Source organism: Embiotoca jacksoni, unplaced genomic scaffold (assembly GCF_022577435.1).
Source record: "Embiotoca jacksoni isolate LCO1_2020_lvr unplaced genomic scaffold, fEmbJac1.0.p SCAF_13, whole genome shotgun sequence".
NCBI classification, from domain to species: Eukaryota; Metazoa; Chordata; class Actinopteri; family Embiotocidae; genus Embiotoca; species Embiotoca jacksoni.
Window position 1 is genome coordinate 13,842,280 of NW_027185263.1, and position 27,345 is coordinate 13,869,624.

At 41.1% G+C, this 27,345-nt stretch overlaps 2 protein-coding genes across 3 annotated transcripts; both read right to left on the minus strand.

The window, feature by feature from the left end:
• Positions 1 to 5,236: 5,236 nt before the first annotated feature.
• On the minus strand, positions 5,237 to 20,486 carry zc3h12b (zinc finger CCCH-type containing 12B). Of its 2 annotated transcripts, none has more exons than XM_069146774.1 (6): positions 20,403 to 20,486; positions 14,948 to 15,739; positions 14,691 to 14,830; positions 13,867 to 14,101; positions 13,411 to 13,517; positions 5,237 to 13,322 (listed from the first exon to the last, which is right to left on the minus strand). In XM_069146774.1, the coding sequence occupies exons 2-6, from the start codon at positions 15,574 to 15,576 to the stop codon at positions 11,899 to 11,901; spliced, it is 2,535 nt and encodes an 844-aa protein (XP_069002875.1). In that variant the 5' UTR covers positions 15,577 to 15,739; positions 20,403 to 20,486; the 3' UTR covers positions 5,237 to 11,898. The 2 variants fall into 2 exon arrangements, with proteins under 2 accessions (XP_069002875.1, XP_069002876.1); XM_069146775.1 differs by lacking the exon at positions 20,403 to 20,486 and adding an exon at positions 19,907 to 20,241.
• Positions 20,487 to 21,109: 623 nt separating this feature from the next.
• On the minus strand, positions 21,110 to 27,193 carry LOC138196593 (APC membrane recruitment protein 1-like). Its single transcript, XM_069146776.1, has 2 exons — positions 26,745 to 27,193; positions 21,110 to 25,968 (listed from the first exon to the last, which is right to left on the minus strand). Exon 2 carries the CDS (start codon positions 25,855 to 25,857, stop codon positions 22,756 to 22,758), a length of 3,102 nt encoding a protein of 1,033 aa, XP_069002877.1. The 5' UTR covers positions 25,858 to 25,968; positions 26,745 to 27,193; the 3' UTR covers positions 21,110 to 22,755.
• Positions 27,194 to 27,345: the final 152 nt, after the last annotated feature.

A 27,345-nucleotide genomic window follows, 5' to 3' on the forward strand; every position in this document is an offset into this window, starting at 1 on the left:
AGGTGCGAGAGCGTCGTTACTAAACCCGACACCTATTCACTCCGGACGCGCTTCGGAGCTCCTACAGTTTCCACACAAATTCTTCATTGCAAAATTACAAGTGGGAGACGGAAACCAAATACATAACCTAACTTCACACGGACTGACCAAACCAAAAAAAAAAAGTACTTCAGGTCTGTGGTGTTCACTTCCAACTTGGATACATATTTACAATCTCTGAATATGTTTCTTTTTCTCTCCACTGGTGAAAGAAGTAGAACAATGTAGTCACAGTATCAAAAAGTACTGTTTTCATCCCTCCGACTGATGTATTGTTAGATACAGTATGACGTCATTGGACTATTAATTGTGAAGCATCAGCGTGTAAGCATGTAACTGTTGTAGCTGCTGCAGGTGAAGCTATTGTTTGAACTACTTTATATCCAGTTTTATATCCAAGGTCAGCAGATACGGTGGTGTGAAAAAGTGTTTGCCCCCTTGCTGAGTTCTTTTTTTTTTTTTTGCATGTCTGTCACACTTACATGTTTCAGATCATCAAACATATTTAAATATTAGTCACAGATAACACAAGTAAACACAAAATGCAGTTTTTAAATGAAGGTTTTTATTATTAAGGGAGGAAAAAAAAAATCAAAACCCACATGGCCCTGTGTGAAAAAGTATTTGCCCCCTCCTGTTAAAACATAACTTAACTGTGGTTTATCACACCTCATTTCAATTTCTCGAGCCACACCCGGGCCTGATTACTGACACACCTGTTCTCAATCCAGAAATCACTTAAATAGGACCTGCCTGACAAAGTGAAGTCGACCAAAAGATCCTCGAAAGCTAGACATCATGCCGAGATCCAAAGAAATTCAGGAACAAATGAGAAAGAAAGTAATTGAGATCTCTGTCTGGAAAAGGTTATAAAGCCATTTCTAAAGCTTTGGGACTCCAGCGAACCACAGTGAGAGTCATTATCCACAAATGGAGAAAACATGGAACACTGGTGAACCTTCCCAGGAGCGGCCGGCCGACCAAAATTACCCCAAGAGCGCAGCGACGACTCATCCGAGAGGTCACAAAAGACCCCACGACAACATCCAAAGAACTGCAGGCCTCACTTGCCTCAGTTAAGGTCAGTGTTCATGACTCCACCATAAGAAAGAGACTCGGCAAAAATGGCTGCATGGCAGAGTTCCAAGACCAAAACCACCGCTGAGCAAAAAGAACATCAAGGCTCGTCTCATTTTTGCCAGAAAACATCTTGATGATCCCCAAGACTTTTGGGAAAATACTCTGTGGACTGACGAGACAAAAGTTGAACTTTTTGGAAGGTGTGTGTCCCATTACATCTGGCGTAAAAGTAACACCGCATTTCAGAACAAGAACATCATACCAACAGTAAAATATGGTGGTGGTAGTGTGACGGTCTGGGGCTGTTTTACTGCTTCAGGACCTGGAAGACTTGCTGTGAGAAATGGAACCATGAATTCTAAGAATAAAAACCTTCATTTAAAAACTGCATTTTGTGTTTACTTGTTATCTTTGACTAATATTTCAATTTGTTTGATGATCTGAAACATTTAATTGTGACAAACATGCAAAAAAATAAGAAATCAGGAAGGGGGCAAACACTTTTTCACACCACTGTACATGTGATGGGTCGCCAGATGATTATTAGAAAAGGAAACAAAAAAAAAGTTTAGTTCCACAAATCTGTTTTCAGGGTTTTTCCCTCTAATCTTGCATTTTTTTGTGAGATATTGATCCTTTGAACATTTATTAATATAAAGCCACTGATATTCAGCTGGTATTCAGCTTGTACAGCCAATGATGAAGCAGAAATAATACTTCAGTTTCATCACACTAATAACCTTTTAATGATATGTCACATTATTTTATTGAACTCCCCGTACATCATACCAAGCAGGAAAGGAGCAACATAATGTAATGGGGTGGAGACCGTTAATGTGGTTAATGGAACAATGGAAAACATACAAACTCTGCTCCGTAAAGCTTGCAGCTGAACTATGATGTGCTGACCATGGCAGTAGAGAGCGATGCGTTGTTTAAGGTGTTTTCATGGTTATCAAACTGCTCTGTGACCTCTTCTGTCTCTTAGAGGGGTCGATCTCTTCCGAGAAACAGAAATGCCTCCGTAAAGGGACAGCCCAGATCATCCTCAAGAGCTTTATGTTAACTGGGATTTCTCATGCTGTCAGAGGATCAGCTGGCCTAAAAATGTGTCACAAAACATTTCATCAGCATAACAGAGTCCAGCCTGCTTCATCATGACAGACTATACCTCATGCCTACTTTTCCTGTGTACTTTTTTTTTTTTTTTTTTTTTTTTTGTTTCCTGTTTTTAGCTTCAGTTTTTGTCCGATTATGGCTTCCAACAAGCATATTAGCTGTATTTCCTACTTTAAACTGCAATTCCCATTCAAAATCTATGCAAAACAAGAGTGCAATGCTGTAAGTATACACCTGCAAGCCGAAATGACGACAGCATTCGAGTTTTATGCTTTAAAAGTAAAACGAAAACAACAATGACTACAGTACATAAAGAAGTCCCCAGAGACTTGAGTGGTGCTGTAATATTCCCAGCGAGAGCGCAGCACAGGAGACGTCACTGCATTTATATATTTATATATCATTCCTGCTCTCCGAGGATAAGATGACCTCCCACAGTCTCAACCCGCTGAATCAGCTGCACGCAGCAGTCACATCAAGGGCAAGATGCTGTGTCAAAATCCAGGCCGACACTGACCAGACCTGTAGAACTGTGTCGTGATCTCGCCGATGGCCAACGAGAGCAGACGTGTCCGATCCCCGGCAATTTACTGTAAGTGCTGTAAAAACAAAACTGTTGGAACTCAACATTTCCCTTTGGAGCGAAAGTATTGCTTCAATAAACTAATTCCAATGACAATTTGGAAATTTAAGCTTCTAATCATTTTTAAATATACATGTAGTTTGTCACATGTTCATATTTCTGCAAAGGGAACCAAACAAAGGAACATTTTGAGGGATAAATATTTAAAAAGGCGATTTGGTTGCAGTATAGATGTGCAATTACTGTTCAAACTTGCTTCCCCACAGTACCATAGTATTACAAGACTACTATATTTCTATTGCTAATATTAACACTAATTTTCTCACCGAAACTGTAACAGCCCTGAGAGCAGTTGTAAAAAAACAAAAAACTTCTGACTTGTGCACGTCTTCATGCGTTTTATTATTTTCTTGAAAGGGGAATATTTTAGGTCCTTTGTTAGAACTTAGCCCGGGACAACAGATTCTTAGCCACAATCGGCTCTTATTCATTTTCCTGTGCCGTTTGTAAAAGCAGTTCATGTATTCATGACACAAGCATTTTGCTATTGCACCATCCTACCAGCAGATAGCGTGCGTGTGCCGTGTAACCTGTTCATAATCAGAGTGGTTGAAAGCATTAGGTACTGAAGAAACAATGCATCAGCAGGGCCTGGCTTAATTATCAAGGGGTACGAGTGTCATGGAATTCCTCATTGATTCACACGTCTTCTATTATTATTTTAAACAACCTGTGTGAAAACATTTTGACTGGAAATCCACAAAAATAGATCCGTGCCATATAAGGGGTAAAAAGGTCACGACCTTGACGGCGTATTGGCCGACATTTGCACCTTTTCGCGATGTGTGACTCCGTGTGATAGAACCGAGTTTACTTAGTTCCCTTCGTACCCTTTAAATCATCATGGCATTGCCACGCCATTACCGAACCAAAAATAAGACATTCATTGGCTGGATTGTTGGCTTCACCCTCCTCTAACGGACAATGGAGACTATTTTCAATGGACAATTATTTGCGACCATCTATTCAGCTGTCACAGAAAAGACATGACGTTATTATAGTGGTATGACTATAATTTAAAAAGAATTTATTCATTGTTGAGTAAGTGGAACATAAATCCCAGAACCTGTAACATACTGCGCACACCAGAGGATGACAGGTAAACATTATAGTCAGTATACCGAGGATTTTCTTTCCTTTCTTCACCTCAGATAGCGTAGCAAAGTTTAATGTGTTCGTTTACTTACCTCCCACAGAACACGTCATTAATCGAGTCGCTAATTAAAAAGGATAAAACACAGTTTGAACAGAATTTTGCTTTATTTATGCAGAGAAACACAATTTGTCATTAAGACTTACATTTTGTTTGAGCCCACAGACCCAAATAGTCTATTTATTTTTATTTTTTTTTAATATATTTTGGTCTATAAAAGCAATGCTTTCCAGTCAGTGTGAAATACAATACTGCAGATCATCACAACACACACACACACACACACAAAAAAACTTGCTTTATATTTCCCTTTGTACATTTCAGACCCGGTGGTCTATTGGAACAGGATACCTACACTTCAGAAAGGTGACCACTGCATTCCTCAGTCTTAGAAAACAACCAAGTCGGTGATTTAAAATGTTTCTGTGACTTAACCTGAGTATTACACTGTATGCTGTATATGTACAGTCATGTTTAAATGTGTGTGCCTCGTGTCGCGGCATTTCATACACCGGCAGTGGTGGCACAACCCGCACGCCGCCAAGGGCTTCACAACTGTCTGAACCACTTCTCATAACGGGTATGTAATGTGTCCACATCAAAAATCACTTTGGTCTTGATCTTAGCCAACAACAACAGATTCTGAACTTAAGGAAATATAATTTTGACGATATCAGTCTTAACATCTTGAAAATTGTGCTAATCTAATGCAAACTGGCCTCAGATAGCAAAATTATTGAATTACAACCGGTGAATAAGGAAAAGAAATCACAATTCAACACACCACTGCTCTTGTCAACATGGAGGGTCAGTCATGAAATCAACCGTCAAACACTCCCAAGAAATTCCAGTTTTAAAAAGCATCTGTATCTTGGAAGTGCAACAAACATCAAACCCAAATCACAAGTGAAATCTGGCAGTCAGTATGAAACTGATGTCTGCGTCCAAGCGATTATGTGGCTGGCATGTGGTGACATCATCTGACACCTCGTGATCAGACAACGATACACTCTGATTTCTGTATCATGCTATTAACCGTTTTAAACTGCCAGGCTGAGCTCTGATTTGTGTTTTGAGTGAAGTTACTCTGAGTTTACAGTGTGTGGAAAAGAAATCCTCTGTCCTCGGAAATATAGAATTCATTGCTTGACAACCCGCGAGCTGAGTCACAAGAAATCATTTTTGACAAAGCCACCCAACAATAACTTTGGCATGTTTTATTAGGCAAAATATACTCAAAAATATGGAGATTCCCATGAAAATAGCGTAAAGCAGATATGTCAGCTCAGAGGAACTAGATGCACTTTAACCGATGTGCAGAGGTTACAACACAGAAATTATCTGAAGTATCTGAACAACTTAAGTAACTGTTACATTTACAGATCGCTTTTTATATATATATATATATATATATATATATATATATATATATATATATATGTACATGTGTATCATATATACACACATACATGTATATACACACATTTATATACATACATGTATATATATATACACACACATATATATATATATACACACACACATATATATATACACGCATATGTATACACACACATCCATATATACACACATATATATATACATCCATATATACACATATATATACATACATATATATATATATATATATATATATATATATATATACACAAACGTGTGACTATGTACAGAGGGGACATGATGCTTACTGCTGTACACAGGGTATCTGTGCACTTTTAGGTAGCACGTAAATGTCCCTGTAAATTAACTACTGTACCTAGTAAGAATTAGTACATACCAATGGGCTACTCCCAGTGACACACAGTGTCACAAACATTATGGCATTGATTTTTTTTTTTTCCCCCTTTATTTAAATAAAACTATTTTTCATATTATACATTTCATATTTTGTTACATTCAAGGTATAGATACAATTTGTATCAACAAGCAAAAGTCAATTCTAGACATTTGTGGCTTAGTTGTTTGCGACACTTAAAAAGGGAGGGAGGGGACTACGATCCACCGTTCTGGCCTCTATAGTTTAACCTTCTGGCAAAGCAGTAAAATACTGGATAGGTAATTCGCTCCAAAATACTTTTCTTTTGGAGTAATAATAAGGGTTTTCATTTTGGTTCTGGAAGTAGTCTATCGCCCCGCGAAAAGACTGTCCTTTTAGAAGCCGTCTTAGAAATGGGGACAAACTTTAAAATATTTCCCAATAAGGAAAGCCACGATAAACAAAATGCCACGTCCCTACGTTTACTGTATCCTCCCTTGTGTTCGTGTGGGGGAAAGTGCTCATGAGTGCATTTTATCTAATGACACAAAGGTGAAAGCAATGTGGTAGTGTGCCAGAAATAGTAACACACCCGCTTGTATTCAAAATCAGCAGTTCAGCTTCTGTTGTGTGCATGTCTTCATGAATAAACTGGACTTCAAGGACAATATAATGAAGCCTCTCCAAGTTTGAATGTGCTGTTAATCGCTGCCAATGTAGAGATAGTTTATTTTGTCCCACACAGCCATGAATGTCTGTGAACATCACCCAGTGATTTACCCATTAATGGAGAAAATAATATTTCTACAATTAATACAACACAATATAACAAACCATTTTTATTTTGGTAATTTGTAAGTAAGTTGTGGCTTCCATTACAGTTACTGATTACTTAACAGTTCATCAGGGCAACGGACTACTCCAGTCCAAGAGGGATTTTATTATCACTAAGAAACACACACACATTAGAGTCAAAACACTCATTGTCTAAATTTTGGTCTTTTAAATCAAGAACCATGTTGATTTTTGTGATTTTAGAGCTTTAGAGTTTTTGCCCTGGAATCCATGACAATTCAACTATCTCAGGGGGAAGACAAAAGGACGGCACGCAAACTTTTAGCCAAATGCCAGAAACAACCTTGACAGCAGCCTTGCAATCTGATTGTTTCACATGAAGAAACATTTAGGCAGTTTGTTTCACCTTCTCATGAACAGACAGCCGGCCTCAAGTGGCCTCGTCTTTATTCATGAAAAAACAAAGTCAGCAAAGCCCAAAAACTCATTTGGGCAAAACACATTCAACAGTTTTTTGTTTTTTTTTCTTTATGTCTGTTCATATACCACGGTTGTACTTAAACATTATAAAGAAATATATATTTTTAAAGCACCACCAATGAGACAAAGTCAGGCTCACACAATTAGCCCCGTTAAAGAGTAATACCACTTGGTTTAAAAATTCTCATACAAATCTTCTTTATAATAATCAACACTTTCCTAAACTAAATGACAAATATATATACGGCTCTGTGATGTCATCAAAACACTGTCTGATGCCGCTTCCTTTACTGCAAGTGAAAACTTTCTTGACTTTAAGCTCAACATTACATTGTTTTTAATCATTTACTAAGATAATAAAATGCCCAAACAATAAGTTCTTCCCTAAAGCATTTCTGTTATTGACCTCACAATGAAGTCCTAGACATTAAGGGAAAAACTCATGTGACGCTATACTCCAAATTTGTAATGCACAATCAAGCAATTTAATAGCAGGCCTAGGGGTACCAGTTCATTCCTGAATCCTGAAAATAAGTGGCATTTCCCTTTAATTGCACTCAAAGCATGGTCCTGCCTAAGGGTTGGCTTTATGTGGTACAACTTCTGTGCAACTGTAGGCTGAGTGTTTCATGCAGCACTTTGTGGGAGAAGATAAAAGGCAAGTGATCATTAAAATCAAGAAAGTTAATGCTGCTGGGAGCATGAATCAGTAACCATTCGGTAATCAGGTCAGGGAATACTGCAAGTGATGGGTTGAACTTGATGACCTGGGGGCCATGGTTAGTATCCAATATTAACATCCTTAGGCCCACGAATGGGAAGATTTAAAGGTCACTGGTTCAAAACTTGCCAGATAATTGGCATGTTGTGAAAAAAATGGGAAATCAAGTAGTTTTTTTTAGGTCGTTAGTTGGTGTTCGTCTTTGGCTACATGGACACGCGACATTATTTCATCTGACTGAGGTTGCGCCACATAAACCCACCCTGTTAGCTCTCTGTTGCAGATCTCAAGGTGCATTAAAGAGGATATACACTAAAAGTACGAAGTTTTCCAATGCAATCTCCATGTTTCAACTGTACGTAACTAATTTTAACATACTACATGTTACATGTAGGATTTTCACAAAATATAATGACTACGAGAGCAGAATACAGTCGTGCCAGTAACCACTGGGTTTTGGCAGGAAAAAAAGACTTGAAATTAGAAAACTAAAAGCATCCTGAGAGCAATGTGCTGCAAGGCACAGCTGAACCCATCCATGATCCTTGGAGGCCGGCTGCTGCATGTATGCGTATTGTACACCTTGTATTTCAGCAGTCTGGCCTCCCATAAAAAGCCATTCAGGAAATCTCATCACCATCATGCTTTCTAGCATTCACTTAAACTTATTTCTTTATACAGTTTTTGAAACCTAATACTCTACAAGATATCACAATATATAACTCACTACCAGGCCTAACTGTTACAGCCAGATTCTAATAGTTATCTGAGGAATGTAACTTTAGGTAAATATTCAGTCTGTTGCAGAATTCCTTGTGCAAACATTGAACTGCGATGGTAAACGCGGTTTCCATCTCTAAAAGGAAATTTCTACAACTTGTCCATACTTAAGTCACACCACGGCCGCGGGAAAAAAAGGATTTCTCAAAGGTTTCACCACATTTACATGCACATAAGAAACCAGGTAACTGTCAGAAATCGAATTAAGGCATGAAAGTAGATGACTTGTTTAGATGCACTGCAATACTCGGATTTCTTTAAAACCACAGTTTAGACAGAAAGCAAATTTCTAGCACACTTTTATTCAACTTTGCCATATTATAAGTGTATCTAATAGGGTATATGAGAAAGTTGGTGAGTGAAAGGGCACTGGCACGTTGACATTTTTGGGTTGGCGCATTTGGATTGATGGTAATGTGAAGGGATGGGCTCTAATATGTGATTCTGGGTTTCAATTCACCAAATTCCTCGGTGCTGGATCAGACTCGGCCAATTTAATAAACCATGTATTTTCATAATAGAGAAATCAATGGGTTTGTTTATTACAGACAGGATTTTAGATGCAATTAGATGCAAGAACATTGCCTATCAGCTAGATTACGACCACAGTGATGATGCCTTTCCTGTCCTGGATCTCCGTCATGTACATTAGCATTTAACACCTTTAACTGATGAAGGAAACTAGGTTTGCCACATAAGGGTCAGGAATCAGGTCACTGGCAAAAGCTGGTTATCATGAGACTACTTAAGTGCATGTAAAAGTAGTCTGAAACTAAATTAACCTGCGCCTGAAGACAAACTGCTCTGACAACATGAAGGAGTCCATTAGAGCTACTGTTTGAAACAAAGATACTTTGAATATTTTCACATTGAAAAGAATCAGCACAACAGATCTGACAAATATATAAATAGGAAAATCCCGGATGTAACATCCAGTAAAATCAGAAAGCTAACTATACAGTACACCATAGGAAATTATCCAAACACAGATGTTACTTGTACTATAATCCAATTGATCCTGTGAACCAAAATGTAAAGTGATATCGAATACTGACACTATATAAATTCTGTCTTTTTTGGCATTATTTAGCAGCTTATAAATGACTTTGAAATAATGGCTTTTGTGTGATTATATGTACATAAATATGCGCACATGTATACAAGTCAAATCTATCTTTTGGCTTGCTTTGTGCACTGTCAAATTCTACCAAAATAGTAGCTTTGTTAAGTGAGGCTGAGAAAATATATCTCTTTAGATACTGAGATAGTGCTTTACATTTGAAAGTAGGAGGCTTCAATGACAAGAGACTTTCACTGAAACCAATCAGACAATGACTAAAGCGTGAGGTCATTCAGATATAAGGCCATAAAATGTCATAGTTCATGCTGTGAGGTATATACCTACCTCCCTTTATCTTCAAAATAAAATGCACAAATCCCCCCCCCCAAAAAAAAAAAAAAATCACAAGAATTATTTACAGCAGAGGCAGACCTAAGCAAGGTTATTTTTAGTTCCACTGCACCAGAAACACTTTAGATGCCTTTCATAACACATTCACAGGGCCTGAACAAGATCTTCATAAAAGCTACATGCTGGACCAATGTTGATGTGTTCTCATGGCAGATGTGTAATAAGGCAAATGTGGGAGAGATAGCTGAGGGATTAGCGCCTATCTGACTGTGTTGCCATGCAGCTAACTGGTTTATTGATCCACTTAGTTCACATCGACTCACACGGGTTCAATATTACTTTAGCCAGCTAGATTGATCGGAATTAGCTTAGGGTCCAGGTTAGGCTCAAATTACGATGAGTAACCAGTTGGTGTGATAAATACGGAACCCACCGGTGATCGATGTTAAATAAATACACTGGGAAATAATTGAATAAACTGTAAAATAGAAAGAGTAAAACCAAAATTCTCTCATGAGGAATGTTGTTTATTTCATTCTTCTTATTGTACTAACAGGTTTTTAATTTTAAAAAAAATTAAACTTATTGTTTTAATGTCATATTTCATTTCATAATGATACTTTATTTCCCAGTTTTCACTTTTCCTAACAGCGACGTTCAGTCAACCTGAAGCTCACGAGCTTAACAACTGCTAGCAAATTTAGCCAGTTTGCATCTGTTAGGTTAGGGTTAGGTTAAGTAGATTATTATTAGCTAGAGCAACAACAAAGCCAGATGTATAAAAAACAGACTACTGCCAAGTAGAAAAAAAAAAAACATGGTGCACAGCAACTTCCTTTCTTTAGCTTTTAAATCTCATCTTAACAAGAATGCTGATGCTGATATTATGGAGCTCCTCTTGGCTTAAATAACAAGACTGTATTTTTGCTCCTCTTAAAAGTGTTTTCCTCTTTCGAGGTAACTCTAAAGATGTTCTCGAGTAATTAACAAACTAGTATGAGCTGCTGGTAGAAGTGCTCTCGTCACTTTGGTCCTGAGTAATAAACCATGCTCACAACCCTGCGTGGCAAATTAGCCGGCTCGGTAGGTAGCTTTAGCAGCCTAGTACATAAATACAAATGGGAGTTTTTTTTTTTTTTAAGTGGCAGGTAGATATTTGAGTCTTAATGGCTTTGACATTGTTGCTCTAACTAACAGGATAATTCTAGCAGCAGCTATTGAGTTTGCTCGTTTAAGATTAGCAACAGCACTGTCCTGAAAAGTGAGAGGAAGAAATAAAAAGTGACATAATGAAATGTGACTGGACATATTATATTATATGATTGGGGAAATAACATTGTTTAATAGGGGAAGGCTTTTGGAAGAAAAAAAAAAAGTCTATTGCGATAAAAATGTATAATGAAAGAGAGGACTGATGAAATAACACTTCCTAAAAATGATTATTTCTTACTTTATTTAAAAAAAATATTGTATTAACATATCTTACAAAATAATAATAATAATAATAATAATAATAATAATAATAATAAGAAAATAATCAGAATTAATTAAAGGGGACATTTTGCAGTTTCATCTTAAATGAACTGTCCTGTGGATCAAATGCTGCTCCTGCTCAGGAAGTATGAATGTGTTATGAACTAGATTTCTAATAACGTGTTCCCTCATATCAGCTACACCACACTTCATATAAAAACTTCATATATGCTGATTACTTTTATGTCATCTTTGTGATGTAAAATCTGACTGCCAGATCTCCCACCACAGACATTTAAAAATGATTAACTCCTGAGGGCAGATGTTGCACTACAGCAACATTTAACACGTGCCTTATCTTTGCTATCAAAATCCTTATTTCCCTTATTATAACATCACTGTTTCAATGTTTCAGAAGGTTAATTGCTCAGTGGCAGGACCGCAGTTTTGTAACAATGACAGCGGCGAGTTGTTGTGGGTCTGTCAAATGAGGGTTCTTCTCCATCACTAAGTGGACTATGTACGCAGGAAAGATGTTACAAAGGTTCCTATATGTTTGATACTGGTGGTCTGGGATAACATACCGCTCTTGGTGCTCAGCTGCAGATGGGGTCTCCCATGGCGAGTTCCAGATTTGTTCCATTTTGTCTGGCATGCTGCGGACCATAACCCGCTCGCAACATGGCATCAGGCTGTTACTCAGTGGATACGAATGATATCCAAAGGACTCATTACCACAAGGCAGAGGGTCCCAGCTTGCATGCTGCTCCCGGCACAGTGGAGGTCGCCTCTGTCTCATTGGGTTGCTGTCATATAGCCTCGAATCCGATATGCTGTCCATACGAGTCATACCTAGAGACCGTGTGGGTTGTGAGGACAAAGGTGGGAGGACATTCTGAGTGAGGGGATAGTCTCCAGGACAGCTGGACCTGGCTCCCACTGCAGCATGCTGGATGTGTGGTGCCAGGTGCGACCCAGCCTGCTTCCGGGAGCCTTGCTTGGGCTCCTCTGGTCCGTAACTTTGCACCCTAGTCAGCGCTTCATGACGAAACCCGTGGGAGAAAGCTTGCATCCTGCCCTGTGCAGAAGACTGCTGCTGCCCCTTCATGCTCTCCTCGAGGCTACTGTCCACAGAGCTTGGGTACAGGTCCCCGTAAGAGGAGAACGAGTCACTGTTTGAATGGCTGAGGCAGGATTCAGGGCAGTGGCTGGGATTTCTCTGATACACATGCTCGTGCTCCATGCTACAGAAACTGTCGACGTTATGCATGCTGCTCATGCTCATATTTGAAAAATCACTGTGCAGTGAATAATATCCATGGTCGCTAACTGAGTCATACTTTGGGAACTGTTCACTGTATGTGACAGAGGCGCCATGACTATTGGTAACTAAAATAGGAGGATACTGTACACTCGACATGTGCTCCAGAGAACTGTGAGAGAACTGCAAAGAACCTGGCACTGGGCTGCTGGCTGATCGTGTGTTCAAGGCTCCAGCTGCGTGGCTCTTGGCAGGCTGCATGGTGGGCACACTGAGAGCAGACACGAGGGAAGGCACTGAATTTGTCTCAGACTTCCTCACAACGGACAGTGCCTCTGGAAGTTCACAGGCCACGGAGCGAATGCTGGGGTCCGACTGACGTTTGGGTGCCACGCGTTTGGCCTCAGAGTTGCTGTCCCCCTTTACCATCGCTGGACCAATACCATATTTAGCCAAAGCCCCCTCGCTCATTGTTTTCACCGCAGACAGTTTGGCAAAGGCCCGGAGTTCATCAGCCACCGACCGCTGTGGCTGATTGACACGCTCCGGATGATAGTACTTGCACTTATGTCCGTATGTGCACTTTTTCCCTTTATCAGAGAAAGAGTACATCGTGTCAAGAAAATGAAACACTCAACTCATTCTGAGGGAAAAAGAAACATTTTTCAGGGAACTTACCATAGGGGCATGGTTGTTTTTTGTGTTCAGGAACAACAGGCCGCTTGCGGAGAAAATTTTCTAAGCTCGGCCCATGTCTTCCCAACGGATCATCAGGCGGCATAAATCTGTTACAAATAGTCATACAAAAATATTCATGATTAAATGTTAACATAATCATTTCCATCAGAAAGTGTCGTAGCCACAAAAAGAAATTAATAACTGGTATTCCTCAATTTTCTGATAATCAAAGATTGTAAAATACTTGTTAAAAAGCATTTTTATAACTATTTATAACACTAACCAACATGTACATAAATATACTTTATTGTGAATGAGATATCTTATTTCTAAGTAGGACCATATCTGCAAAATCCACAGCTACCCTCACGGGGTAAAACAGTCCTGGAGAGCATTTCACAGAGTTTGAGTGCTAGAAAGAAAAAAAAGAAAGAAAGCAGCATCGTAGTTTCTTACTTGTCATTGACAAACGAGTACATTAGGAGACGCTCCTCTATAAACTTCTTCCACTCTGGCTTCTCGTTTTGTAAGTCCCTGTAGTTGTCATTCGACACAATAATTCCATCAGAATCATAAGCCAGCTTCACTATGAAGCGATCATCATAGCACACCACTCTCCTGCCTTGGACCCTCCGAGATGGGGTGAAAACCAGGATCTTCTCTTTCTCCAGCCTGCGCAATATTTCTTGATCTGAAAGAGAAATACTGAGTGAGTTTTAATGTTGATAAAGAGTTTATTATAATTCCATCTAAAGCAGGCATTTATATCATTACATATTTTGTATGGTATTTTAACTGCCTGTCAGCCAGTTTTGATAATATTTGGAACTCCTGTTTTCCACTGGCCACGCGTCCACAACGTGGCGTCTGCGAGCCGGTTATATTTATTGTTATTTCCTACTTTGTTGTGCTGTAGCCTACAAACGAAGTCAATACAGTTAGCTCATTTTTTTTTGTTAAGAATATACTCACAATTGTTTCCTAACTAATACAGTGCCTGTAACCAGGAGGAAAATGCATTTCTTATCCTGTTGGAAAGACCAGGGGGCTAGATGTTGATGTAGTGATGTAACATACCATCAGGAGTCTGCACAGTTCTATTTCAAACACTGACCGGATGCTTTTTTCCATTTCTCTGTCTGACTTCCTGCCCAGACTCCATTACATCTGCTCTGTGCAACCTCGACGTCTGGTGAAATCACAAGCATCGAACGGCCCCGGTGGAATCCAGCCATAAGTAATGTAAATGCACAGCAACTGCCTAAAAATAGCCTTAATACCTGTGATGAGGGCGTCAGGCCTCGACTGCTCCTTTCTCCAGGCTGGGACAAACACAGTGATGTCCTTGTGTCCTTTCTCCAGAAACCATTCAACAGCAAGTTGGATGCCACGGCAAGAAAATACCTCTTTGTTTCCATGGCTGAGAAACAAAACAATAATAGTATCAGGTCTACTTAAGCCTCATGGAACAGACTCCATTAAAACAAAGAAGTACACAGACCTATTAAGTGTGAGTGTATGTTCATGAGTCTCTCACCTCATTGCCACATTTGAGCCATCAATGACGATGGGCCTGAGGTTATCAAAGGTATCCACTGGTTCATCTTCCACCGACACCTCCGGACTAACAGTCTCTTTAACACAGGGGGACCGTGATATCGACGTGGCCGCACTGCTGCAAGGCTGACTTTCAGGCTCTACTTTGTTCCCAAGCCGCACTAACTCGGCAAGAACGTCGTTAATAAGTGCAGCGGCCCCCAACTTGTTGAGCACAGTCTCCACCTGCTCCCCCGAATAGCCCAACTTCAGAGCAAACTCCATCTTGGTCTGGTACTCTCTCTCACTGGCAGGCTTGATCCCTGGTACTGTGCTGGCCTCATCCTCACGAACATCTTGCACAGTGCTACTCTGGGAGAAACTGGGCCGGTCAAGGCATGGAGAGCGACAGAGCTGTCGGTGGGGTTTCGTGACAGCCAAGGGCTCCCTCTTCTTACAGCTACTGTTCACCTGGACCTTCTGGTGTTGCTGCTCTTCCGATTCGCTCTCTGAGCTGCTTCCATCCTCAGACTCGTCAGTGGCATGCCGGGCCTCGCTTGAGTCAATGTTCTTCTCCCTGCATGGGCGTTTTTCCATTTTGAGCTTCTCCACCATGGACCATGCTGTCATCACGTTCGTCTTGACACCTCAGATTGCCGCCCCATGCTTCCTCACCTCCACCGCAACCAGGGAATCATACTCGGTGTTGGACTTCAGCACTACAGGCTCTTTGCGTAGGGCCAAAGTAATTCGGTCTCCCCAATGAGAGCAGGCAAAATTAAATTACCTAATCCTGTTAGGGAGCAAAAACACAAATGTCAGTATCAATTAGTATTATTCTGCCAAACCTTTACTTAACCTCACAATAAACCATTCGCGTACATTTTCTGGTGTTCATGTATTTCTTACATTCAAAAGTCTGCTTAGAAAAGCAGTTGAACATGTAGCAAGATAACGGAGTATATCAGAGTGATGCATCCCTGTACAAATACCTGTGAATTCAGAGGTTTGTTTAACGTGCTTCAGAGTCTTCTGCTCCCTCGTCTCCCCACCCTCCCACCTGCAATTGTGGTAGATCAGTATCTTCTCCACTTGCGAGAAACACTGCTATCTGGGGCAAGCCACAAAATCATTCCAGCAAATGGAACGCATTAGTCACCAGCCCAAACCGCTGACGGTGTTTTGGTGTTTGCAGTTCACGAACTCCCAAACTAATCAGGTCTAGTCTTTTGTTTAGCCAGCTTTGTTTTTAAGTGAAACTGTTTGGTTGAAAAGTGCAACTTCTGCCAAGACCAACAACACTTTTTGTGTCCCTCCTGTTGCACCTACAAACCTTTGATTGATAACAATTCACAACCGATGAAGTGCTTCAAGCTGTAACGAACTGCAGCAAAGCATCTACAGCCGTGTTCAATTTGTAAACACGTTTGCTCTGTTGTTGGTATGAAACATACAATACCAACAAACCTGTGCAGAATTGTGTACATTTACTCATAGTAGATGTTACAGCAATATAACATAACACACAAATCACATTTCTTCCAACTAACCAAATACATACACACGTTCAAGTAACCAACAAAAAAAAAAGCACGGTCACTGATTTCCTCCCGCTTGCAGGTACAATGTGGAAAATTAACCCGACCGGTACTGGATTTCTGGGGCTGATCTCAATATCGATATTAGGAAATAAAAAAATTCTGATATTAATACCGCAACTGACATGTGGTCAAACCCTTGTGATAAAGATATGTAATGGATGCAGGATATTTTACAGTATAACGATAATTTAGACTGTCCAAAATGACATCAGTGCATTGAAATGGTGAACTTCAATGGGAATATAATAATTATATAAAACTATGAATAAGAAAAGCACACAAGTAGAACAGTTAACCCCCAAAAAATTTAACACCAAGGATATTTTTCGGTATTCTGTGGGGGGAAAAAAAAAAAAAAAAAAAAAGTTTTATCCGACTATGTATACACTGATACTGATATATCTGTGATAGACTGATATCGGCTGATAAAATTAGCCTACCAATGGTTAAAAAATATATATATAACAGACCACAAAGTCTTTACACTATTTTCCTGTCTCTCACACTTACTGGTTTTGAAATCAAAATCACAGTCTTCTGGCACCAAATGTGTTAATGTACTGCAGAATAAGCCTCGTGACTATGAGAACAAAAGCCTTACTGGTCTCGCAAGCAGCATTTGAGCCAGACACACATGGGGTGAGTACACGAGTTAACATAACCTGAGACAAAGTGTGGGCTGAACAGTATATCCCTGCGCCTCCAGCCCTCTGACAGACAATCTGAATTGAACAGAAATCCAGAGAGACCGACGCCGTTTTATGTTAAAGCACTGCGGGGCTTCGGGGGAGCCTGCGGTACAAACCATGCAACGCCTTTACACAAGGATATTGATAATCCAAATCATGTCTATAGCGGGTGCATTAATGAGCAGACTACACTTTCCCCCAGTCTTGCAGAGAGTGGAATACAGCCTGCTTCGAGCTTCAAGAGGCACAGCCCATGATGTGCGTTGCTTAGCAACACAGCCTTGTCATCAGCTAACTCCTTTTTACCAGTCACGACTAACACAAACACAGCTCATCATCTCTCTTCATGCAGCCAGTAAATGCAGAACACTTACAGCTACACTACAACTCTACACCAAAACTCTTGAGGCAGCACATTTTATAAAAGAAAAAAAAATTACATTATTTAGATCTGTCAGTGTTGACTGTTGAAGAAAAAATAAGAAAGGCCAATCTGGATTCCAGTATACGCGTGTTTTAACATGAAACTTGTCTGACTTTCAGCATTGTTTTATATCATTGGCAATCTACAGGCACTAATATTCATGGAAGACACAAGGTTGATCGATATTTTGAAGGTCAATCTAATGGCTCATGTTTTGTGTGGGCTCCCAGGATCAGTGGGCCACACTCTCACAACAGATCACAACTTGTCTGACGGCAATAGAGGACAAAGTAAGGTTTGAATATTCAAACAAATAGCCGAAGGGGGAGTGATGTTGAGACACTGTTGTGGAACTTCTAGGATTAGTGACAGACGCGGTACAAAAGCTCACACAACCCACTGCCATTTAAGATATTTTACTACTACATCAATACATGTTTAAAGGAGCAGAGCTCTTTCAATCCTTTCCCTTCCACCTCCAGATTCACAGCTTCGTCTCAGCAAGGCCTCCGGACTTTCTCTGCATACGCACAGGCTCGTGTAGACCTGTTTCATAGCAACAAGTGAAGCAGGCCTGTGAAGCCATCTTTTACATCGCTGACCCTACATAGTATCCAGCATTAGGCAGGGCTTAACTACAATATAGTCAGTTGTTGTTCCATATTTTACTCGGGTAGTTATATATGTTAAAGTCAAGACTGCCAAATTTTCAGTATGCAAACCACCAGAGTAAGAAAATGACCCAGGACGTGTAATGGTAGCTGTGGTATTTACAAAGGCAAAACATTTGAGTTTGATCTTTCACTTCCTGTTTTTCCATCTAAACACCAGGTGTGAAAACACAAATAGAACAACCAGTCTCCAGTACAATGCATCAAGGTAGCTGTAAAATATGCGTTCAGCCATTAGTCTATGTGAAGACTATCTGGGACACAAAGCGTACATTTTAGTCATGAATATGGTTCCACATAAACAAGGGAAAGTCTTCATAAAACGTCATTAAGGGCACAGAACCAAGAAAAATGTGACCTATTTTTCTTGTTGACGTTGATCAGATGATATCTATGCTCCCGTCATCTGACTCATTAGACTGGTGACATCTCTGCCGCCACAGTGGGAAGATTAAATGTTGGCTGATAATTATTACACTACTGCTTAGGAGGGTTTGTTCACGAGTCATCTTACACACCAAAGAAAAGGTCACTAAACAGCAATACTTTTTACATGATCCTATTCCAGTGTGTTAAGGCAACACTTCAAAACAAAAGACAGCTGCTTGTCATTGATAAAAGCTGAATTTCTTAATCGTATCGACTAACTTTCAATACATTGCGTATGCTTCATGATGTTTTAGCTGACTGAAACCTGTGGTGTAAGTATCACATTTCTGGCATGCCATGGTCACAGTCAGGCAAGCAGGAAGGAAGGTATCGCAGTCTTCGAGTCTTATCGTTCACATTTCTCTTTAAATCACAAATGTGAACAGTGAAGTCCCACTTCTTCAGACTCGCACGCAATCTGGATCATTAGCTCACATCTCGAGTACAGAAAAGGAAGCTGCAACTATTCCACCAATGTGTGTAAATTAATCAATACATATATATATAATAAAAACATGAATGTAACCATGGGCAACAACTTGCTTTAAACTTTAAGACACAACTCTCCTCCTTATCTCCAAGTTTACTAACTTCGCAAGAAGTTCGAACCAACTTTGCTCCATTGATGCGAGATCTTCTTAGTTTCATTTTTTTTTTTCGGTATGTTTGGTGATTTATTTATTTATTCATTTTTACACTGACGTGGACTGAACTTTTAGAGACTTACGCAGTTAATCATGTGTTAAAAGACTGTAACCTAGAAGTATTTCAAAGTAAAAATCTGATGAAACTATCACTTGACCAGTGAGGATATAACTGAGGATTCAGACAGTTGTTGTTGTTGTTGTTTGTTTTTCTCTTAATAGGAAGCCAACAACATAATTGTGCAATGCACATTAAATCCAAACACCCAATGACAGTGTGACAGTGACCCTCCCGGACCTGCTGGATAAACTTTGGTGGACCGTGTTGTTGCATCCATTCAGATAACAAGTTGACACGTCAATCAAAAAAATAATAATAATAATAATAATAATAAAACCCTGAAGTGCTTCGATATCTTTAGCAACAGCAATCACGAGTCGGGAGGGATGAAAAGGGAGGAAAGGGTCAACAATATGACAATACCAGACGTCGCATACTCACAAACCACTTCCCCGAGCAGCGGTGTGACATGACCGCCTCACACGACGTCACCTTCGGGCTGAATTTGATCAGAGAGCCGCTTTGAGACCTCCGGGCCCCCCCCCCCCGGGTAGCGTACGGGCTAGCGAGCTAGTCCAACATTATTGAGGAGAGTCAACATTTTTAGTGACATAAAACTAAACCGGTTGATCGAGTCAAGTCGACGGACCCGAGAGCTGTAAGACAGACCGCTAAAATCACCGAGCTCGTCCGGGTTTCTACCGGGCGAGAGGACGGCAGCAGCCCCGCTACCTGGTTGCTAACGGCAGCTAGCTCCGGTAGCCGAGCGCGTGCTAACAAAATTTTTTTTTCCCGGAATAAAAAACAGCAACTTGAGCTGAAGTTGACGTCCGTTTAAAGATCCAGACGTCACCATCCTCTACATATTCTGCACACACATATATATATATATATATATATATATGTCTCCGCTGACTTGAAGCGGTGCTCCTCTCACCTTGTTGCTGTCATCCTCCTCCTCTCGCCTGTAACACTTGTTTCGCTGCCATCGGCGCTGTCGCAGTTTGGTCCGAGTTTCCAGAAAGCGCGACGGAAACTAGTAAAACCTCAAACTGTGAAAAGACACCGGGGTCAGAAACAACACCGTCACTAACAGGCGCTTTCATCAACGAGCCTATTTTGTGTTGCCTTTTTTTTTTTTTTGGTGGTTTATATTGATGGTTTTAATAACTGTTAGTGTGACATATCAATACTGATTAAAAAAAAAAAATTTAAAAAAAAAAAAAACATTTCCCAGAGTACCAAACAAGAAAGGACAGATTTTGTCTTTACTGCAGTACATTGATTAAGAATAACTTTATTTGGGACACAAATTGGGATGTAATTTTATTATAAACTGTGGTAGTGAAATGTGGGATCACTTTTGGGTCCATTGAGTGACTTGCTCCACACTTCAGAGTATTTCCCATGATGTAGCAGACCAGTCACGAGGTCTTAAAATAAATTATATATATATGGTATGTAAGCGTGCTAATGATTTTTTTTAAATTGTCTTGTTATTGGGCAGCACAAAACATTTTTCTTGGGTGTTTGGGTGAGCTAAACTAACACCGATGTGACGTCAGCATGGCAACAGACCCCTAGATGCTGCAATCAACGTCAGCTCCCCCAGAAATAAGTGAAAGAACAAAGAAAATAGAAAAATATGATGTCTTGTCATGTTTTTATTTTTTTTGTGTAAGGCAGTGTTCTACTCTGACAAAACAGTAACAGATGTTCAAGAGGAATCCCCTAAATTTAACACGAATGTAACTTTGAACGATAAAACAAATTCCAAATTAAAAAGAATATTGACAATTTGTAATAACCGTTCTGAATGCATGTTACAGTGTACAAATAGCTGAGAATATAAATACAAATTCTTTGACATTTTTGTTCATTACGCTATAAAAAACTACATCATCTGACAGCTTAACCTCTGACCGAACAAACAATATATTCACAAGAACATCATACAAGGTGAAAATAACAGTTGATCTTTTGACATATTTCAATTAAAATAAGAAAAAAACGACTTGTTTATTCCACACGCTTACAATAATGCAATTACAGAGTCCATCATTTTAGTAAGAATGATTAAACTTCACAGGTGGCGAGGATGTTGGTAAATGGGACAAAAAAAAGAAAGAAAACACACACAAAAAAGCCAGATTTTGTCAGACCAGAAACAGTAAACTCGTTCTTCTATTTGGTTTCTTCTCCCATATTTTTTTTTTATTTATTTTTTTTTTAGATATTTTACTGCTTCTAAGCCGTTTCTCTTTAATGTCCTGCGTAGAACATTTTCACACATCGTGTATGTGCGTTTGAAATGTGTTACGCAGATAAAATAACTTTGCCTCGCAAAGCTATCTGGAGTATGTAAATAAAAATGTCAGATGAAGTTAAGATGCAAGAACTATCGGTCCATCTGTACATTTTCCTATGTTGCTCGTCCTGTTCTGGGTTGAGGGGAAGAGCCGTTTCATGTTTCTAGATGAAGGCAAAAAATAGTAACAGCTTCATGCATTTCAGATATGAAGGCGTCAAGAGACATGTTTGATATTATGAATTGAGTTTTTTTTTTTTTTCCCCCTCCATCTCGGAGTTGTTTTCCACTTGTTTTCCGTTTGTTGTTTTCTTGAACCAACCTGGCCTGAAATTCGTTAAATACAATAAAACATTTACAAACACGTAATCTGAGCATCATGACAGGCTAACATAAAAACTACTGGAGCAGAGAGAGGCTGTGAGAAAGCTGTAAGCACAAACATGAGCCGGCATTTAAAGCGTAAGCGTTCGTGTGTTTAGAGGCAAATGGCAAAGTAAGCGAGACTTGGTTAGCGCTGTTTGTCTGTACAATGGAGACCAGCCTGATGAATACACACTGAACAGAGCGTGGCATTACTGCTGAGCCCTGATGACCGAGGCGACGGGCGTGTGTTATAAACATTCTGGTAAAACTCGGCAGCTTAATGAGATGAACCTGTGAGCGTTTCCAATGCAAGTGATACAATGACTCCCTTAAACACCTTCAGTGGACTAACGTCTGTGTAACCTGTGAGAAGTGAGCAACCGCTACTGTGCAAATGCAGAAAAATCGGACTCTCGAGCGTTGCACTCCGTCACACAAGCCACGTTTCGGAATCGTTTCAAAACTCAGCTACACTTCCTGTCAATCACAGTGTACAACTTTTCAAAAGGAAGCAGTTGTGCAGATAAAAACTAAGCAACAATTCCTCCTTTGGATAAACATAAAAGCATTCATTGGCACTTATACATGTGATCCGAACTGCACGACCGAGAGCCTGTCAGTTAAAGGTCGCCTCAGGGAGATTGCTGCAGGCCACCACCACGTCCCTGGGAGCTCTCGGTTCACTGAGGGAGGCCATTCCCTCCGGAGACACACCTGCGTTCGGAGGACTCCCAGTGTGGGACGCACTTTCCCTGCTAGCCGCAGGTCGGCCTTTACCGCACTGAGTATAGGATTGCAAGTTAGTGGCGGCGTTACAGAAGATATTGTCGTCGTCAACGTCATCGGATGCCTCCTCCATCATTCCGGGATAAACAAAGGTGCCATGAGGTAAACAAGAATCTGACTGCAAAGGAAGGAGACACTGTCTGTTGTAAAGCGCCGTACTCTGTGAAATCACATCACAGGACACCCTGTCGGACACATTAGAGCAAAGACGTTGTGATTTACTGTTGGAAAAGTCCCCGCTGGACGAGCTGGAGAATATTTTGTGTTTCACTTGGGTTTGACTGAGACTCTGCACCCTTTCCGTGATTTCCCCATCGGTCAGCGGAAGGCTTAAAGCCATTTCTGACCTTGTTTGCCACGATAAGGCCATAATGCTGTTACTGTCTCTAACCTCTGATGCAGACACGACTACATTCTTTTTATAATATGGGGAAGGATCTCGCTCAGAGTCCTTCTCAGCTTGAGGACACGAAACGATAGCAGCTCTGTTCTCTCTGTGCGCGTCAGGCATCTTCAGTTCAAGGCTCTCCGTGTCCAGAGACCTACTTCTCCTGTCTAGAGACAATGGATTAGGCATGGGCTGACTGGCTCTTGTAAGACCTAAGTGCCGTGGGAGACTAGCAACCGCCCATGTGTTACTAATCAGGTTCTTTTCATACAGATCTAACATTTGATAATCGCACTCGGCGAACGCGTCTTTCTGTAGGTAGCTTTCTTCAAATTCCTGGTAAGGAGACGAGATGTCCTCCTCCAGTTCCATGTGAATCTGCTCATCGTATTCACCCTCATTATGCATGTCCACCACGTCGAACGTGACTATGGTGGGTAAGGCCTCCATATTGGGAGTGAAGGCAGAGTTTGTCTCCAAATCATCCACACTGGTGTGCAAGTTGCTCAGCATTTGAGTGTGTTTGGTGTAGTCCACGAGCGCTTGTGAAAAACAAACAGTTTGTCCATCATCCACGTCAGCGTTGCAGTCTTGAGGCGGAGAGTTGATATTCCTGTACGGTAAAGCCACGGGCTTGTTCTCCTCAAGGTGCTCCTCTTTGGGTTCACAAAACGTCTCAAAGTCGGGGTCAGATGTGCTTCCGAATGACAAGCTGCTCTGCCTTTTCTCACAGTCGGCGTTTGCTGTTCTCTTTTCAGGGGAAGCGAGCACGTTTCCCTTTTCATCAAAGACATCTTGTTTTGTATCAGTCATGTTGACCGACGTCTGCGGCTTTGAATAAAAATTACAGTTTTTATTCACGTCTTGCCGACCGACCGCATTTTGTTCCGATTCCGGGGAATTACTGCAAGCGCTTGGCGTCTCTAGAAAATCGTGAACTTCGTACAGCTCGGCACTTATTTGCAATCGATTCATTTCTGGAACAAAGGCCGAGTCTGACGCGTCAGCCGGCTCATTTAAGTACTCGCACTGCTTTGAACTGGGAAGCTTTGCTTTGTTTTCATAATGTGGACTGATGAGGTTCTCGTCAGGTGCGAAAAGTTCATAGAGGGCATCGCCGCTGTAACTGTCCCTGGGTAATCTGCCGGTCCTTAATCGGTCTGTTTTTTCTTGCCCTTCCTCCGGCCCCGGGGTCGTTGAATCGTAGTAGCCCTCATCACTGTTTGGAACCGATTCTTGGTGCTCACTCTGAGGAGTTAAGACATCAGCGATTGAAGAGGCGTCCATGCCACTGGCCTGCTGTGTGCTGCTACTGTTCAGCAAGTCCATATTGTGAGAACTTGTCAGCTCACCAGTCATGTCTGTGTGGTCTTGATTGCAAGTGCAACAGATCTCCTCTGAACCATTATTTCCCCAGAAATCCTGAAGACACGTTTCATCCAGGTCTTCTGGCGAGGCCATTTCTTCACCGCCACCCTGATATGTAAGAAAACAAGAGGCCCTCTTCCCACCGTTTCTGCTCCTCTCTCCAGAAACTGTGCTCTCTGTGATGCTGTCGTCTTCTTGATCTGCAATGATGTCCCCACAGCCGGTGAGGGAATCAAAGCTCTTTAATGACGCCACGTCTCCAAAAATCATGTTCAGCTGATCAGAGGAGCCGGCGGGTGTTTCAGACTTCATCGCCGGCTCAGACATCGTGTGAAGTTTCAGACAAGACTCGCCGTTTCCTCTCGACTCGGTTGTCACTGCGGCCATCATATCTATTTCCTCCAGCTGATCATCACCCACCCGATCGTCAAGCTCACACTTTGGGATTTCTGTCTCCGCACTCTTCTCCGGCGCCATCGCATCTGTGTCACTACATTCAAGACCAATGGAAATATCACATATAACATCTGCAAAATCAGGCACATCGGGCTCAGACGCCAGGCACTCTGTGACATACTGCTTGGTGTTGTCCTGGACAACAGGCACCGCTTTCTTGCAGTGAGGAGAGCATATTGCAGTCATTTCAGTTTTATCCAAGCCGACATTTCTCTGGTTTCTGTGATGCTTAAAACTGTGAAAAAGACTCCTCAAACCTTTTCTCTGCCGACCGAGAGTCAGTGATTTCTGCTCGGCAGCAGGGTGACTACATTCGTTGTGACAGCCACTGTGCAGCTCTCCAGCGGCGTCGCTCTGGCTGTGGTGCTCAAAGTCTCCAGCTGAGGCGTAGTCGCTTCTCAGATTGTCATCATGACTGACCTTACTCAGCCCATCATGTGTTCTGCTTTTGCCGACTCCTTTCTTTGAAGACCACTTGTTCGGGTTTTTACTCCTCCCTCCGAAAAAACTGGGTAAGATACAGATACTTTTGCGAACGCCAAAAAATGTCAGCGCGGTCCTCCTGAATCGTCCAGATTTCTGAGATTTCACCGTCGCGTTCATGGAATGTGGCTGAAGCTCTTCTGTGATGTCATCGCAGCCACACCGGGAAAGTTGTTTGGAGGCTGAGGGGGACTCCTTGCTGTCACTCGGTAGCTTATCTACCTTTTGAGACGCCATGGCTAACACATTTACAAAAGCATGAGGCAGGCGGAGGGCGTAATAGCTGAAGGTTAAAAATCAGCTGATGGGGGGGACTGCAGTGAACTTCTTCTCCATCTGATACAAGCCCTGTATAGAGAGAGTTGAGACCAAAATCAGTGATCGTTTACAATTTTACATCGGCCACATTGACGAGGAAAACACTTTGCACATTTTTGTGGTGGTTTTATCAGCGAGAGGTGAAAACAGGCCGTAACTTTGCTGACAGCATTCAAGTTTTGACATCTCCGAGGAATCTTTTTGTTGACGTCATTCCCTGGTCCGTGGGTCTGTTTGTTTTCCCCTGTTTGCACACGTCTTGGTATATGTTGCATTTCTAGATTGGGTGTGTGTTTATATGTTGATGACCAGACGGATAAAATAAACTCAAAATTTCAAAACTCCCAACTCCTTCATTGTAGTTTTGACCAGCAAAACTAAACGCAGCTAGTACATGTAACTTGATAGTAAACATATCTAAACTGATCAAAAATGAAAAATGAAAACATACAAAGAAAATAACACTTTATGACCACAATTATACATACAAATGACTGTCTGGATGTTAGTATCCGTGAACATAAACCGTTAAATGACCGGAGCTCGTTGCTCATGGAGAGGTCCAGCTGATAAATCAACAGCTGCGCTGCAGCGGTGGAGTCGAGTAAAAAAAAACAACAAAAAAACATCACTGACGTTTTCACTTTAAAAAAAAAAAAAAAGGTTTCTTTGCAGAGAAAATAGACGATACACACGAGAGGACTTTCGGAAAGCCCGTAGTTTTCCCACGCAAAGCCAAACTGCGCGCAAACTTTAGCGCGATAACGCAACGGAGCCACCCGAGTAATGAAGTAAACAAAACTTACCAGCAGGAGGCAAATTGTGGCCGCACGGAGCTGCAGCTGTGGCTTGTGGTCGACTCGGGCTCGGGGGCAGCTTTACCCAGACGCCGTTTCATTTGTTTCCCCGGCTACCGTCAGCCAGCTAAAGGTTGCTCGCCTGCGACGTTGACCGCACTCAGCGGCGTGTCCGTGTGCAGCTTGTGGCTGCAAAGCGACGGTCGAGCAGCTGCAGCTGCAGCTGCTGCTAGCAGCGGTGGGTAACGTTGAAGCGCACGGCGGCAGGAACGGACGGGAAATATACGCAGACCGGATTAGTGTGTCGACATTAAGCCACGCATGCCGAATTTACTTCACACGATCACAAGCAAACAAACAAAACAAAACAAAACAAAAAATCCACAGCATTTTAAATGCTGGATGATGACTTCCTCTCTCGACTTCTTAGGTCATTTTCCCAAATCTCCTTTCCTTACTCTCTCCGGCGCATATTGGTGACGCAACATGTGTGTAACGATTAGCGTAATAATAGAGTATTCAAAAAAAAATAAAAAAAATATATATATATATATACACACACATTATTTGCACACTAAATAAAATATAGGCGAATTATTTGCATTAATAT

Excerpts from the sequence above, each read along its gene's own strand:
- zc3h12b (XM_069146774.1), bottom strand. The coding sequence starts at position 15,576 with ATGACAGCATGGTCCATGGTGGAGAAGCTCAAAATGGAAAAACGCCCA. Across the intron at positions 14,831-14,947 it reads GGCTCAAATGTGGCAATGAG|CCATGGAAACAAAGAGGTAT; the intron begins GTGAGAGACTCA and ends TTTGTTTCTCAG. Across the intron at positions 13,323-13,410 it reads AAAACAACCATGCCCCTATG|GGAAAAAGTGCACATACGGA; the intron begins GTAAGTTCCCTG and ends TCTCTGATAAAG.
- LOC138196593 (XM_069146776.1), bottom strand. The coding sequence starts at position 25,857 with ATGGCGTCTCAAAAGGTAGATAAGCTACCGAGTGACAGCAAGGAGTCC.